This window comes from Brienomyrus brachyistius, unplaced genomic scaffold (assembly GCF_023856365.1).
Source record: "Brienomyrus brachyistius isolate T26 unplaced genomic scaffold, BBRACH_0.4 scaffold55, whole genome shotgun sequence".
NCBI classification, from domain to species: domain Eukaryota; kingdom Metazoa; phylum Chordata; class Actinopteri; order Osteoglossiformes; family Mormyridae; genus Brienomyrus; species Brienomyrus brachyistius.
Window position 1 is genome coordinate 1632806 of NW_026042330.1, and position 13954 is coordinate 1646759.

At 43.8% G+C, this 13954-nt stretch overlaps 1 protein-coding gene across 8 annotated transcripts in view; it reads left to right on the forward strand.

The window, feature by feature from the left end:
* LOC125724110 (rho GTPase-activating protein 23-like) overlaps positions 1-13954 on the forward strand; it is a 107170-nt gene that overhangs the window by 68794 nt on the left and 24422 nt on the right. For 6 of the 8 annotated variants that reach the window (XM_049001057.1, XM_049001056.1, XM_049001051.1 and 3 more), the window contains exons 2-7: positions 828-1004; positions 3669-3693; positions 4163-4255; positions 5064-5142; positions 5790-5850; positions 9806-11222. In XM_049001057.1, the coding sequence (XP_048857014.1) occupies positions 828-1004; positions 3669-3693; positions 4163-4255; positions 5064-5142; positions 5790-5850; positions 9806-11222 (1852 nt within the window). The remainder of the gene's footprint in view (positions 1-827; positions 1005-3668; positions 3694-4162; positions 4256-5063; positions 5143-5789; positions 5851-9805; positions 11223-13954) is intronic. The other 2 variants (XM_049001053.1, XM_049001054.1) reach the window with 1 other exon arrangement.

Sequence of the window (13954 nt, forward strand, 5' to 3'; positions counted from 1 at the left end):
AGTCTTGGTGGATGGCGTGCTGCTCCTTGTGCCTTGTTTTCCTGTTGTTCTATACCTGGCTCTATGTTTATTTTTACTTGCTTATTGTTGTGCATGCCATGTGGTAGTCTATGATGCCGATTGTTCGGTGCTCAAAATAGTATCCCCTTGACATTCTTGAGATGGAGAGGAAGTGACTCATGAATACCAGGGTCCTACTGAGGTTTTGTTGCAGTAGTTGAGGTCAGTGTTTTTAGGGGAGTCTTTCCTCATCATTGTTTCTCAGAAAAAAACTTGGGACTCCCAGTGCCTTGGCCAGCTGGGCAGCTCTTTCCTGACCACTGCACTCCCGTACCCACCAAACATGACAAGGAGCTCTGCACTGATACAACACCACTGACATGATTTCACCATTTGGGATGATGAGCAAGTTGTATATCTAGGTTACCTCTGTCTCTGGGCTCACTCATCTTATCACTTTAAAGAGTATTAGAAGCAATTCTTGACCGTATTTAGGGGGGCTGCAGCCAGCCTAATTTTGTCTCACTCCCCCTGAAAAATTGTTTGGTTTCATTTAGCAATTTGTCCGATATTTTGTACACATTTTGTACAGATTTTATCTTGATGTACCATATTTCTTTTGATCGAAAGTGGGAACCCTGCTGGGGGCTGACCCCTCCCTCCCCCCCCCCCCCCCCAAAGGTCAAATCCTAGAATGGTCCCTGCAGTGCATCATGTGGCTAAGAGTATAGACAGCTCTGTTGGGAATGTTGCTAATAGTTAAAATGGGATTATTGCAAAATCTTCCCTGCAGAAGTTTCACTCACATGCATTTTACTGTGTTTTAGGCACAAGGGCAGAGAGATGGGATTTCAACCTCCAGTGGGAAGATGCAGGCAGAGCTGGGTGACAGTGTGGCCTGTCAGGGCCCACGTACGGTGGTACTGCGCAAGAACTCTGAGGGATTTGGCTTCACTCTGCGTCACTTCATCGTGTACCCTCCGGAATCCACCCTGTACCTCAAGGTGGGTAAACTGTGTGACTGTCAAAGAAACACAGAATCTCCATTACTGTCTGAACAATAGGATGATTAGAAGCTATTGCCGTTGGCTTTAAAGCTCTGATATCAGCATGATTGACTGAGGATGAGGAGTAAGTGTTCCTTTTCAAAGTTAGCTTGCTGCATTTCAAAATTAATCAGCTCAGAAAATCAGACCACCAAGCTATCAAAGCAAGACGGAAATTCTTTGATTGCTGTGGTACTAATGACTGTTAATAATCCATTCTGGGATAGGGCGAGAGGGAGGCATCACACTCTTCAGAGGTGGTGGGGTAATGGCTTGGCTTGCTCCACCAATAGCCTCAACCTTCTGTTCTCCCACCTCCCCATGTGAGAGGCAGAGCAACTGATAAATATACGCTATTGAGGCTTGCTGTCAGGCTGCGATGGTGGAGCAAGGCCGTACCAGCCTTTGAGACAATGGCAACAAATGGTGTCCTCAGCATCTCCCCATTCATCACACGCTTCATGATGCTTGCATTATAAAGTGAGGGCCAGTCCCCCTTGGACCACTCTTCTGCTGCCCAGACGGGGTTCCAGCATGCACTGCTGAGCTGTGTCTTGTCATCATCTGTCAGTGACAGAGAGCTGCATGTACTCCAGGTATAGGTGGTTAGGCAACTACTGTATTTTAGCTCTTACTAAACTCACTCCCCCTTTTGTGTACAGAAGTTGAGGCAATCTTACAGGGCTTTTATAGGTGGTGTTTATCTGAAGTGTTTTTATGTGACCAATAGAGAGCCAAGTAGCTTTGGGTGATAGGGTCCCATCCCTGTCAGCAGAATGCCAACAGTGAAAGAACCAGCTTATTAGCTTATTACATCATTGTTTTATTCTGTGGAAAACGAAAGATAAATCTGCTGGCCGGCTTTAATAATAAATGTAAAACACTGCTGGTCAAATACAATAAATATTGTGTCATTTGAGTGGAAAAGAGATCATGAGACAGACAGCAAAGTTCAACTTTTAGCAGACTCCTTTATTGTGCGATCTTTAAATGGACAGCAGGGTAAACCAGTGAGTGAGAATAAACTTATGTACACACACAGACAGGGTTAGGGTTAGGTAAGTCATACTCTGAAAACTTTTTTTTCATTTTAGCAGCCTATGAAAACTTAAAATCTGAAACAGACTAGAGTAAATTCAAAAAGTAGAATATATACATACAGGTTCTCAAAAGGCACCAAGCGAGAACCAGCTCAGAATCAGCACCAGCATCTCAGCCACTCTACTTGCTCCACCGCTGAGCATCCCGGCCTCTCAAATCCCAAGCATCCTGGCCTCACTACCCTCCAAGCATCCCGGTGGCCTCACTACCCCCCAGGCATCCTGGACATCTCACTATACCCCAAGCATCCCGACCCCGCTAACCCCCTGACCCACTTCCTTATCTCCCCAATCATCCCCCTCACGTTGTTACCCACTGGGCATCCCGGTGGCCTCACTACCCCCCAGGCATCCTGGACGTCTCGCTATACCCAAAGCATCCCGACCCCCGCTACCCCCCCCCCCCCCCCCCCCCAAGTATCTTGGCCACTCTATCCATACCATCCTGTGAGCATCCTGGTACCACCAGCATCTTTGTTTCCCCTAAAGCTTTCCACCATTGTCTGTGCAATCAGGAATGAGCTCAGTCAGCGAGGCTAAAATCTCTGTCGGTCCAACCATTGAGCCGCTGTCTTCAATGTGCCCATTGAAGTTGTGCTTCTCTGGCTATTTTTCTGTGTTCATTTCGGTGCCCCTAGCCTCCCAAACTATTTGGTTTGCTGTTGTCTGTGAATTTAAACCCTGAGACTCATCAGGTCAGTTTAGGCATAATATCCTTCTTGTAATTTTGTGCTGTACCGAATCTACGGGCACTCCTACGGGCAATTTAGCAACTCCAATTAGCCTCAGCATGTTTTTGGACTGTGGGGAGAAACCGGAGTACCCGGAGGAAACCCCACGACGACGTGGGGAGAACATGCAAACTCCACACACATGTAACTCACGTGGAGACTCGAACCCGGGTCCCAGAGGTGTGAGGTAACAGTGCTAACCACTGCGTCACCATGCCGCCCCATTGTTATGTTATTTATAATATATATTATTTATTGTTTAGTTATTATTTGTTTCTTTATTGTTGTGCACAGTCACTACTATTAGGAGTGAGCCAAACAGCTGTCTTACTATGCACAATCATGCGATGACAATGAGGAATTTTGGTTCTGATTCTGATACAGATGGGTGCTCCTAAGTAGGTAACAGACACTGAGATTCCACTCACCACAGACATCACCTGTTTGCCTTCCTACCACAAGGCAAATGCTAAAGGGCCATAAAGACATGAATTCTAAGATTGTTAGTTCTGCTGCCTTGGGGTCTCAGGGAGATGATGATGTCTATCCAAATCAAGAAGAGAACCCGCAGACCTGGTAGCTCAGCTCCAGTTATAAGCCTAATTTACAGTGTAACTATATTAATAGCACAGTAGATGATCGTAACAGAAGCTAATGGACCAAAAGAGACCTAATATGGAGTACTGGACAGTCACTTTTTATATGTAATTACTCATAGTTCAAGTGTAGCTTTGTTTGCTGCATGCCTGTATGGTAGGTGTGGGAATAACACTTATACTCTTGTGTTGCAGGATGAGGAAAATGGGAACGGAAAGGGTGAGTCCCGTCTGTTTCAACTCCCACATCTGCATTGTAGCTAAAAGCAGCAATGCTGCAGGAGCCATGACGCCAACTTAGCATTAGCGGCTGTCACACAGCGTCCCCTAGTGCCATCAGCCTGGCATTGCCTTCTCCCTGAGCTCTGTTTAAGTGCTTGGATGCTTTTCAATCTGTCTTCTACCTTTCCCTCTACTGAAATGTTCATGGTTTATATTTTAATGTCTAAATGAGTAATATGCTTTCTCCATAACTTAAATGTACCATACATACAGTAGTACCCCCTATTTTCAGTATACACCAGTGTTCACTATGGAACATTCTGAAAGGAGCTCAGCTAAACATTTGAAGCTCATCAATAAAGTTTCTCTCGATAAAGATACTCTTACTGCCCTCTAGATCAGACTGCCTTCCCATTTTGCTTTGAGGCGTTTGCTGACACTAACTATAGTTGTGTCTCCCCATGTAGGGTATTTTCAAAGCCGCTTGGAGCCAGTTGATACCATTTTTGTGAAGAATGTGCGAGAGAAGGGTCCAGCGCACCAAGCTGGCTTGTGCACAGGTATGAAACTACCTCTGCTATGTGACCAATGAGAGCCCTGTTTATAAAGGACACAACCTGAAAGCATAATGCAACGGAGCACATGCTGATGTCTGCAGGCAACTTCATAAAACAATTTGCTACATGCATATAATTATTTTTTGAGGATTCGTTTATATTTGCACATTCAGCACTGCTCATTAATACTACATGAATGAGTACTAATATGTATTTTAGGTAAATTTTTTAGATGAGATTGAGGATCAGACACCATATTTCCATCTAAGTAAACTGAACTCTGACTGAGGAACTAACAGGTGCTGATTTATTAATAATATCCCGCAACATTATCATGCAGAATAACTTTAATGAATGGCTGAACCCCGCAGGTCGGAGAAAAAGACCCTTTTGACCCCCTGCCAGTGCTCTCTGTCCACCTGAGCTTTGTCAGTCATACCCATGCCCCCTTTGCTGGGCATTACCTCCTCTCTGTATTCCAGTACCATTATATCCAAATCGTTCTCCTAGATTTGTGGTGGAGATTTTTCCTGCTGCAGTGCATCTACCTTTATATCTTAGATCCTGTAGGTTAAGGTCCAGTAAAGCTGGGCCTTACAGACACAGAAGGTCCTTAGAAGACAGAGAAGACCCTGTATGATGCTGAGCAGCTTGGGACAGTAGGGGTGTGTGTGATAAGGGAGAGTCCATGCTTTAGTGATTCTCTTTTCCGAGACGTCCAGTTTGGGATGTTTTCAGCTGATAGCATGTAGTGAGGATTTTAGGCCCTGGTGGAGCGTCTTGAACTCCTATTTTCTGTGTCTGACTGCAGGTGACCGGCTGGTGAAGGTGAATAGGGAGAGCATTTTGGGCAAAACCTACTCCCAAGTGATAGCCCTGATCCAGAACAGGTGACGTGGAGTCTTCACACACTGCTCATGCACTCAGGCAGCGAGTCGAGGGGGTCGGAATGGGGTGGGGTGGGGTGTATGGGGTGTTGCATGTCTTGTGTCTGGAGCTGGACAGGGGAAAGTTCACATAGCGACACCGGTATGTAAATTCTACTCATTTAAGCAAGCCAGCATCCATAGGCCTTCCTCTTAGGATGTCATTTATATGTATTTGAGACAGTCTGTTCCTGAAGGAAAATATTACATGCAGTAAAACTAACTGGCTTGTGACAGAGTGGGTGGAAGTGTGGGCCAATTTCAGGATTTGACCCATAGAGGGGCTCAGCCCCTTAGAGGGGATCAGCCCCCTGAAGAAATACAGGTTGCCCCCCGCCCATCATTAAATTTTCAGAGCAGGAGTGGGAAGTTCCACACGATAAAGATTGCTGAGCTGGGGTACAAGGAAATGCATTCTAAAGTACAGGACAAATTGTTAAATGATTTTAGAAAAAATATTTTTTTGTGGGTGAATCAAAAAATAGTAGGGCAGAAGGCCTTTAAATATGGTGTAGAAGTGCTAACGTTAAGCCATTTTGTGCTGGCATGCACATATCTGTGTGGGAAATATAGGAGCTGATATATGAATTTTGTCCTTTATTCTGATGCAGTGAAAACATCCTAGAGCTCACTGTCATGCCGAAAGATGAAGATGTCCTGCAGCTGGTAAGTGTGAGTATGAACTTTCTGCTGGCCTCCTTTTTTCTTCAGCTAACTTGCCCCATCTGTGATTATCCCTGAACTCTGTCTCTGATCTGCCAGGAGTACCGAACTCGAAATTCTGTGTCCCCTGGACTGACTGTTACCTTGGCTCTTCTGAACAGACGCATACATTATTTTCCACATTTAGGAGCTCCTGTAAAGTGCTGGGTCCTCTGAATCTTCCAGGGAATCCGTGTCCCTCCAACACCCCTGCTGAATACTGTCATGCTAGCAAACAGAAAATTTCCTGTGAAGGCACTGGTTCGCAGGACTTGGAAATAACCATACAATGTGCATGCAGCTTACCCAGACACTCATATGTTTACACACCGAGAAGCAAAAAGAGAGGCAGCATGCACATGTACACACACACACACACGCACACACACACACAAACATGTTTGTATTCATATCTTTGTGGGGACCGTCCATTCATTTCTGTGAGCATATGTCTAACTCCACCAATGATATCCTTAACCCCTTCCCAACCTTATCCATAAATAACCAAACTATATACAAAACTTTGGGCAATTTTAGTTTTCTGGTTGCATTTACAACCAAAAATGTCCTCACAAGATTAAAACAATACAATGCCCTAATTTGATATATACATGACTCCCCACACACACATCAAACAAACCAAACAAAATACGAGACTTTTGGCATTTTTCCTTTTTTTTATTACATTCACTGATCTTTTTGGGGACCCAAAAAATGGTCCTCACAACTTCAAAAAACAGGTTTTTACTACATTGTGGGGGACATTTGGTCACCACATAGTAATATAAACCTAATCCACACACATGCACCCACACACACTCACACGCAGACCTTTAGCATAGATAGTGATCCAGGTTTTGTTTTTTATTATTAATAAATATCTCCCTGTCTAACTACTGTAGATTTTGAGTTTGTGTTGGTAGCTGCCTGCTTCAAGAATAAAAACTGTTATATGGATTTTTTTTTTTTATTATTATAATAATCTTCAGGGTTCCACTGGAAATGTGTCACAGTGAGATATTACAGCATAAACCTGATTGCCACATGACAGGTTCCTGTCTCACACTTGTCACATTCCTGTCTGCCTCTGTAACAAAAAGCTGGAACACGTTTCCAACTGTGGCCTCACACAAATGACACCCCCCCCCTCCACCCCAAAAATGCTGCCGTTTTCCAAGTCGAGCCACCCCTCTCCTCTCAGAGCCTGCCCCATCTGCATTCCTATTCTGACTTCATCACCTGCAACCCAGTACTCTTCTCTGATTGGCTGCCGCTGGCTGCAGGGTGGGTCTAGCTTGAGAGCATCACACAGGAGGGTGAGGAGAAATTGTAGATCAAGCCCTACAAAACTAAGTTTAAACCGAACGGTTCCCCCTTTCTGGGGTTTTGGCCAGTAGAAACGGCTTTGTGCCACATTGAAGAAAGACAAACATTCCCACCGCTATTTTCTCTGTGCTCTTCTCTCTCTCTCTCTCTGAGTTATACTAAGTTAGCCTGTTGCTTCTGTAAGCCATTGAGATAAAGCCTGGAGCTACTGAAGAGTTGTCCTTAATGCAATTTTAGGGAATGCATGGGCTGCAGGGTATGATTTAAAGTTTCGTATCTCTCAGATCGTACCTGTTGCTAATCATTTCTCAATTTTTGGTGCTTCAGAAGCTTAATCTTTTGCTTGTCCTTTTGGGCATGTTGGGCTTGATCCTTATTGTAAGTGGTCTTGTGATAGAGATGAAAAGGATGGGGGGTTGGTCAGAGAGCAGTTGATTCTTGTAGAAACTTACAGGTGCAAACGAAATTAAAGCCTAGAGCAGATGGACAGGACACCAGCTGCGTTTGCTCGGCATGCTGTAGTGGTCTCTCCAGTTTGCTCTTCTCTAAATCCCCCGTCCTCCTGTGCAGCCTCAAAATGTCAGCAGACATATTATTTCATTTATTGTCATTTGTTATTACTGCTAAATGACAGATGTGACACAAATAATTTCAGCATATTGCAGAAAAGGAATTATACAAAGTTTCAATTTTAGATTAAATATATTTTATAAATGAGTTACAGTGCTCATCAGAAGCAATGTTAGTTTTAACTGGAGACTGACATAAATTATTTACTGTAGAAAAGAGTGTTCTATGTCGGCTTGAAGCACTGTTAATAAGAGTAGAGTAGTATGATGAGTGCACAGCCGTAAGAGCAGATCTGTAAGCCGTCAGGTGTTCAGTGTAGGTTTAGGTATGGACTGTCAGACCCGTTTTCTTACATAGCCTCTCAAGACGGCGGCCTGCCTGTGTCATGGTGCGGAGCTCTGTTGTGAACCGGGGGGGGAGGTGCAAGTAGTAGAGACTAGTATCTGCATAGGGCAAGTCAGGTCTAGAGTATCATGGAGACGAGATGCATGGAGAGAGTCTGAAAAGGATGACTGATCAATAGACTTAAATTTGCGGTAGTTAATCACAGTTTCTAGGCATAGAGTAATTAAAAAAAAATTCAATGAGTTTATAATCTGAAACACCCAAGAGAGAGCCAGAAGCATGGACACCAGAGGAACATATAAGGTCAAGTGTATGACCCTTGGTGTGATTTGGAAAATCAACATGCTGTACGAAACAGAAACAGTCCAATATTAAGTGCAGGTCATGAGCAGACGAATAATCAGTGTCCATATGAATATTAAGGTCACCAAGTAAGATGATCACCGGAGACATACCAGAAACAAGAGTAAGCAGTTCATTGAGGTCCAAGAAAAAGTTTGGAAGGAGCTTGGGTGGTCTATAGATTAGTATCACGTACAGCCATGTATGGCCAGTGATTTTAAAAACTAAATATTCAAATGATGAGATATTTAGTAATTCAACAACACTTAAATTAATGCTGTCACGATAGGCCACAGCCAAACCGCCACCCCTGCCTGTTAAATGGGGCTTAGATAAAAAGCTATAGGCAAGAGGGGTGAGCAGGTTCAGTTGTAGTCATCCGGAGTTTGCCAAGTTTCAATGAGAAGTAGCATGTCCAGATTCTTCGCAGTAGACATTTCATTTAGCAAGGTTGCCTTATCTGTCAAGGACCGACAGTTTAACAGAGCACATCAAATATTTAAATCGGCAACTTTGTCTTGGTTATTCCGTTCCATAGCATTCGGCAGGTAACTTTACATGCTCCTTGATCTAATCCAGTTTCTTGATGTAAAATTTGTTGCCTCTCTTAGTCCAAATTGTCGGAATTGTGTCGGAGGAGGTATAGTTTATATGAAAATGACGACGTGAGGAGCAGTGAATATATCACGAGCGACAAGCGATGCCAAGCTTCCTACACCAGGTATATATTATTTCTCCGAGCCAGGAATGAGTGCGCCATTCACGAAGTTGCAGTGAGAAGTTCATACTGTGTGACAGCACCAATGACCACCACGTTAGCCAGAACCCATAAGTTGCACCCAACTGAGCAATCAACATAGTAAACAAGAAAGTGGAGGCTGACTCACCGACTATGCTGGCGCGGGGGAACCAAAGGGAGAGAGCTCGTGGCATAGGTGAAATAATCAACAGGATGCGAGAGAGAGAGAGTTCGATTAGAGAATATGCCCGAAAAGTGGCAGTCCCGAAGTAAAAAAAAAATAAAAATTTAGACTGACAAACGCTAAACAAGAATAATAAACACCAGTGAGAAGCGTTCAGCCAAAATGCGTACAGCGTTCATTCGATCAGAAATGACGTCAATTAAACACTAGCCTTGTGAGTATAAATAAATGGGGAGACTATTTTGTCATTATTAGGCTACAGTGTCATTTTGTAACTTTTTGGTTGGTGGTGTGCTGTGGGATTTTTTCAATGTAAAAAATGTGCCGTGGCTCATAAAAGGTTGAAATACACTGCTCTACATGAATGTATACTATCTCTGTCATTAATATCCTCCTTTCCTTGTGTCTCTGTTCCGCAGGCATACTCCCAGGATGCCTATATGAAGGGCCATGAGCCGTTCAAGGGGGAGGCTCAGAACCTGCCCAACCCACCACCTGTATGCTACCCACGCAGCAAGATACAGCCCACGGCTGTGCACGTAGGCCAGAACCCGGTAGACAACTGGAACTGCTGGCCGGGCTCAGACAAACCATCCAGCCTGCTGGACAACCACTGCCGTCTAGACAGCCTGGTGGCCCAGGTGAATGAGCGGGCAGGGAGCCGCCAGGGCGAAGACCCTTCGGGTGTGGCACAGATTCGTGGCCGCTCCTACTCCTTAGCGGGGAAAGTCGGCAGTCCCCTGCACTTCCACTTCACCAATCATCAGGCTGCCATTGCCTCGGCCTCACAGACACAACTAGGCCTCAGTAAGAACGAGCTCTGCCAGCAGGCCCTCTCTGACTGGTACTACAGCCAGACCACGGAGCGCCTGGGGCCGACGATGCCCCCTCGCCACCGCAGCTTCTCCCAAGACCACTTAGTTGAGGTGACCTCTGCACTGAACCACCACCATGTTGGGTGGCCACACAGCTCTTCCCAGGATACCTTGCTCTTGCAGTCCAATGACCCGTACTGGGACATCAGTAGCAAGCCAACCTCCGACCGTACTTGCTCCGGTAACCCGCCTGCCTACATTTTCCACAGCCGCTCAATGGAGATGCTTGACCAGACATTAGGTCTAGTCTCGCCCTGTTCTGAGAAGTCTGCCTGGCTTAGTCAATCCCAGAAAGCACCACTTAGAACTGATGGCCACCAGCAGAGGAATTATTGTACCATGTCTCCAGTGCCTTCCTCAGGCCCACCAATGCCATTGCATCAACAACAGCCCACATCAAACTCCCAGCAGGTGGGCCAGTCAAGATGGCTTCCTCCACAAGGCCAGGATGACCAGTCAGTTGGCTATCAGAGCTACAGCCCCTCCTTCTACCGCAAGGCCGGTCGCCTGTTGCAGGCACACTCCTTCAGGGATCCAGCCTATACTGGACTCCATTTCAACTGGGAACCTACCCCTAAAACCAGTCCCCCCAACAATGTCCCCATTGTGGCATCCAGGGCCTGCACCTCCCCCTCCCTGCACTCTATGTCCAAGTCTCCCAACGGCATCTCCCAGCAGAACAAAAATGAGAGGCCCTTAGATGAGTCAGGCTGTGTGTCTCAGACCCAGACGGTGGTACTCCGCCCAAAGCTGGCTGTGGGCCGACATACGTCCCATGTGCTGAGGCCCCCAAACTGTCCCCCAACAAGTGTCAAGTCCCCCGAGTCACATGGCTTTACACTTAAGCCTAGCAGGGGTGCTTCCATCGATCAGCGCTCAGAAGACCTGCCCCAGTGCCCCAATAACAGCCTATCACCGGTGCCTGCAGAGGACGACTCACTGGCATACATCCCGTACATAGGTCAGTACCTTCACCAGGTCTGCTTTCCTCCTTTAAACCATTGTGACCCTCAGTTCACAAAACAGAAGTAATCTCATACCTCCACGTAAGCCACTTAGATGCTTAAGGGATTGAATGGTTTTCTTGCCTTTTGCAGCAATGTCAGTTTTGCAGAACTTTTAAGTAATTTTTTGAATAACAGGATTTTGCATTTGTCAGTCGGATGCCCTATTTTCCAACTGCTAATGGTATTCCCTAGATTCTGATACCAAAACATTGTGAAAAGGGAATTATATCTTTATCTACCAAAAATGCCAGGGCAATGCATGATTGCATGTTTATGTGAAGCAGAAATCAAAAACTGTTGTGAAAGAGTTGGACCTCTTTAGGCAATTGGGACAGGGTAGCACAGTGTTGAAAGAGAAGAGAGATGTGGAGGCCGGTCGTGCTTGTGTTCACATGAGCATACCTGCTTTGTATGTCATGGGTGTCTGACAGGAAGTGGCTCCCACTAATTACCTACATTACCCTGGCTGTAGGCAGGGCTCTGTAACACAATAATTCTAGGACAAATCACAGCAAAGCCAGAAGGCAAGTTAGACTTGGATGTTTTCAGCAAATTCCCCATTTGTCTCCCACAGGATGTGTGGTAGCCTTTGATAGGACAGTTATTGTTTTTATCTGAGTCGTCTCTTGTTTTTAAATTACCAAAGAATTGTATTTGTGGGTAGAAGTATAAAAAGGGTATTTGAAGTACTCCAGAATTAATGACAAAAAATAAAGCAGTGCTAACCACTGCACCACCATGCCACTCCATATTCTATCAAGTAAATATAAATAATAAAAAATAAATATCCATTAGCAGCTTTCAGCTTCACATTAGGATGTACCGTTAGACTTCTAATTTCCACCATGCAGCAAACATGTTCTTCACAGTCAAGTATAAAGTCATAATGGTGGTACACAGTGACTGTAATATTTTCTGAGGTGGTATGCTGTGTAAAAGGTTTGTGAACCACTTAGATGCCACATGGCATGTTTCTAATTTAGAAATCATAATGAAATTTAGCTGACCAACCCATTGTTTTCCAGAGAGATAAAGAATGATTGGCACTGCTAATAAGCACTTTTCCTAGTTGAGCCAGATTAATTTTATTGAAGATTGCTCTTGTATTATTTGGTATTCGTCCATCCATCCATCCAGCCAGCTCGCCAGTCTTAATCAATTTTCCATAGCTGCTTATCCAGGACAGGGTTGTGGTGATCTTCTCCAAAGAAGCACAGGGAAGGGAAGTACTTTGTAGTTTACTGTATTTGATTTCACCTGCTTCTATCTGCATTTAAACATATGTAAATGAAATCAGTATATATGTGATCTTTATAATCAGCATCTGCTGAAGCTGAAAGTCGTGACACGGTTGTATTGACAAGGTTTCAACATAGTAATGCATGTCAATGTTTGAAACAAAGGTCAAACAGCTGGATTTTTGTAGCTGTTTCACCTGTTCTGAAAAACAAAAGTAGAACTGGAACCATCATTGTTGGTGAATTCCAGTGGAGGGCCTCTCATTGCCAAACATATTCAGCAGTGCAAGCAAGGACATGTTTCCAGTCTCCATGCTGAAACTAGGGCAGTTTTGATCGGTGGGTCTGTAAACACACAGTCTACATTCTTATTCGTTATTATCATTGCCCAGATCTGTGCACTGTCTGCATTATCCAACTGATTAAAAATATAGTTGTACTGTTGCTGCTTGAAAAGGCTCTCATGTTTAGGTACTAGTTTGCTGTAGAATAACAGTCCACCTTGGTATATTTTATATAGGTTACATCTGAAAAATTCCACCTCAGTAACTTCTATGGGGAAGGGTATTTGGAGATTTGTACACCTCACAGCAGCCCTGTTATCTGTCTGTGTTCTGTAAGTGTGACTTAATGGTGCTTTTTAAGATAGATTAAATATGACCTGTGAAGTTCTTATAAAGTCTGAACTAGGGCTGCAGCTATCGATTATTTTAGTAATCGAGTATTCAATCCATTAATCGAGTAATCGGATAAGAAATACTTGTCTCTTATTAAAGAGCAATAGTAACTATTCAAAAAAGCAAAAATAGACGGGTCTCTTAAAATGAACAACTCATGGGTTTCCGTTTTAGGAACATTTTTAACGATTGAACCCCATACAATAACTGACAAAAGAACTAAATCCTTTTAGTGCGTTTATGTACATATTTGTTTTTTTTTGTTTGTTTTTTTTAAAGAAAACACTTTCTTAAATGAAAAAATAAATAAAATAATGTAAAATAAAATTACTGAAAAAAGGTATACATATATCTTAAACTAAGGCATAAATTAAAATGGCCTTTACTCTCTGTATTCTTGTACAACTATAGGAGGCATAAAAAAAGTCCAGACAGGATTGTATCTCCTGAATGAAGTAGGAATGCTGTGCTCATGTTCGTGTGTATAAGTGAATGTCAGTGAGAGTGTGTGTGATTAAGTGTGTTAGAGAATGAGTGTGTGTGTAAGCCTTTAAAGGAGCATATGTGGCATTTGGATAATTCAGTGTCTCAGAGTTTTACTGGCCCAAGGCTGTTGGGGGAAGGGGGGGTGGGTAATTTTTATATTATATGTATATTATATTATTTTTATTATTATAAGTATGTGTTATTATTCATATTAATCTAAATCTGCAAAATAATAATAATACTAAAGCCTTGAAATAGATCTAGCTCAGTACACCCCATGCTCCC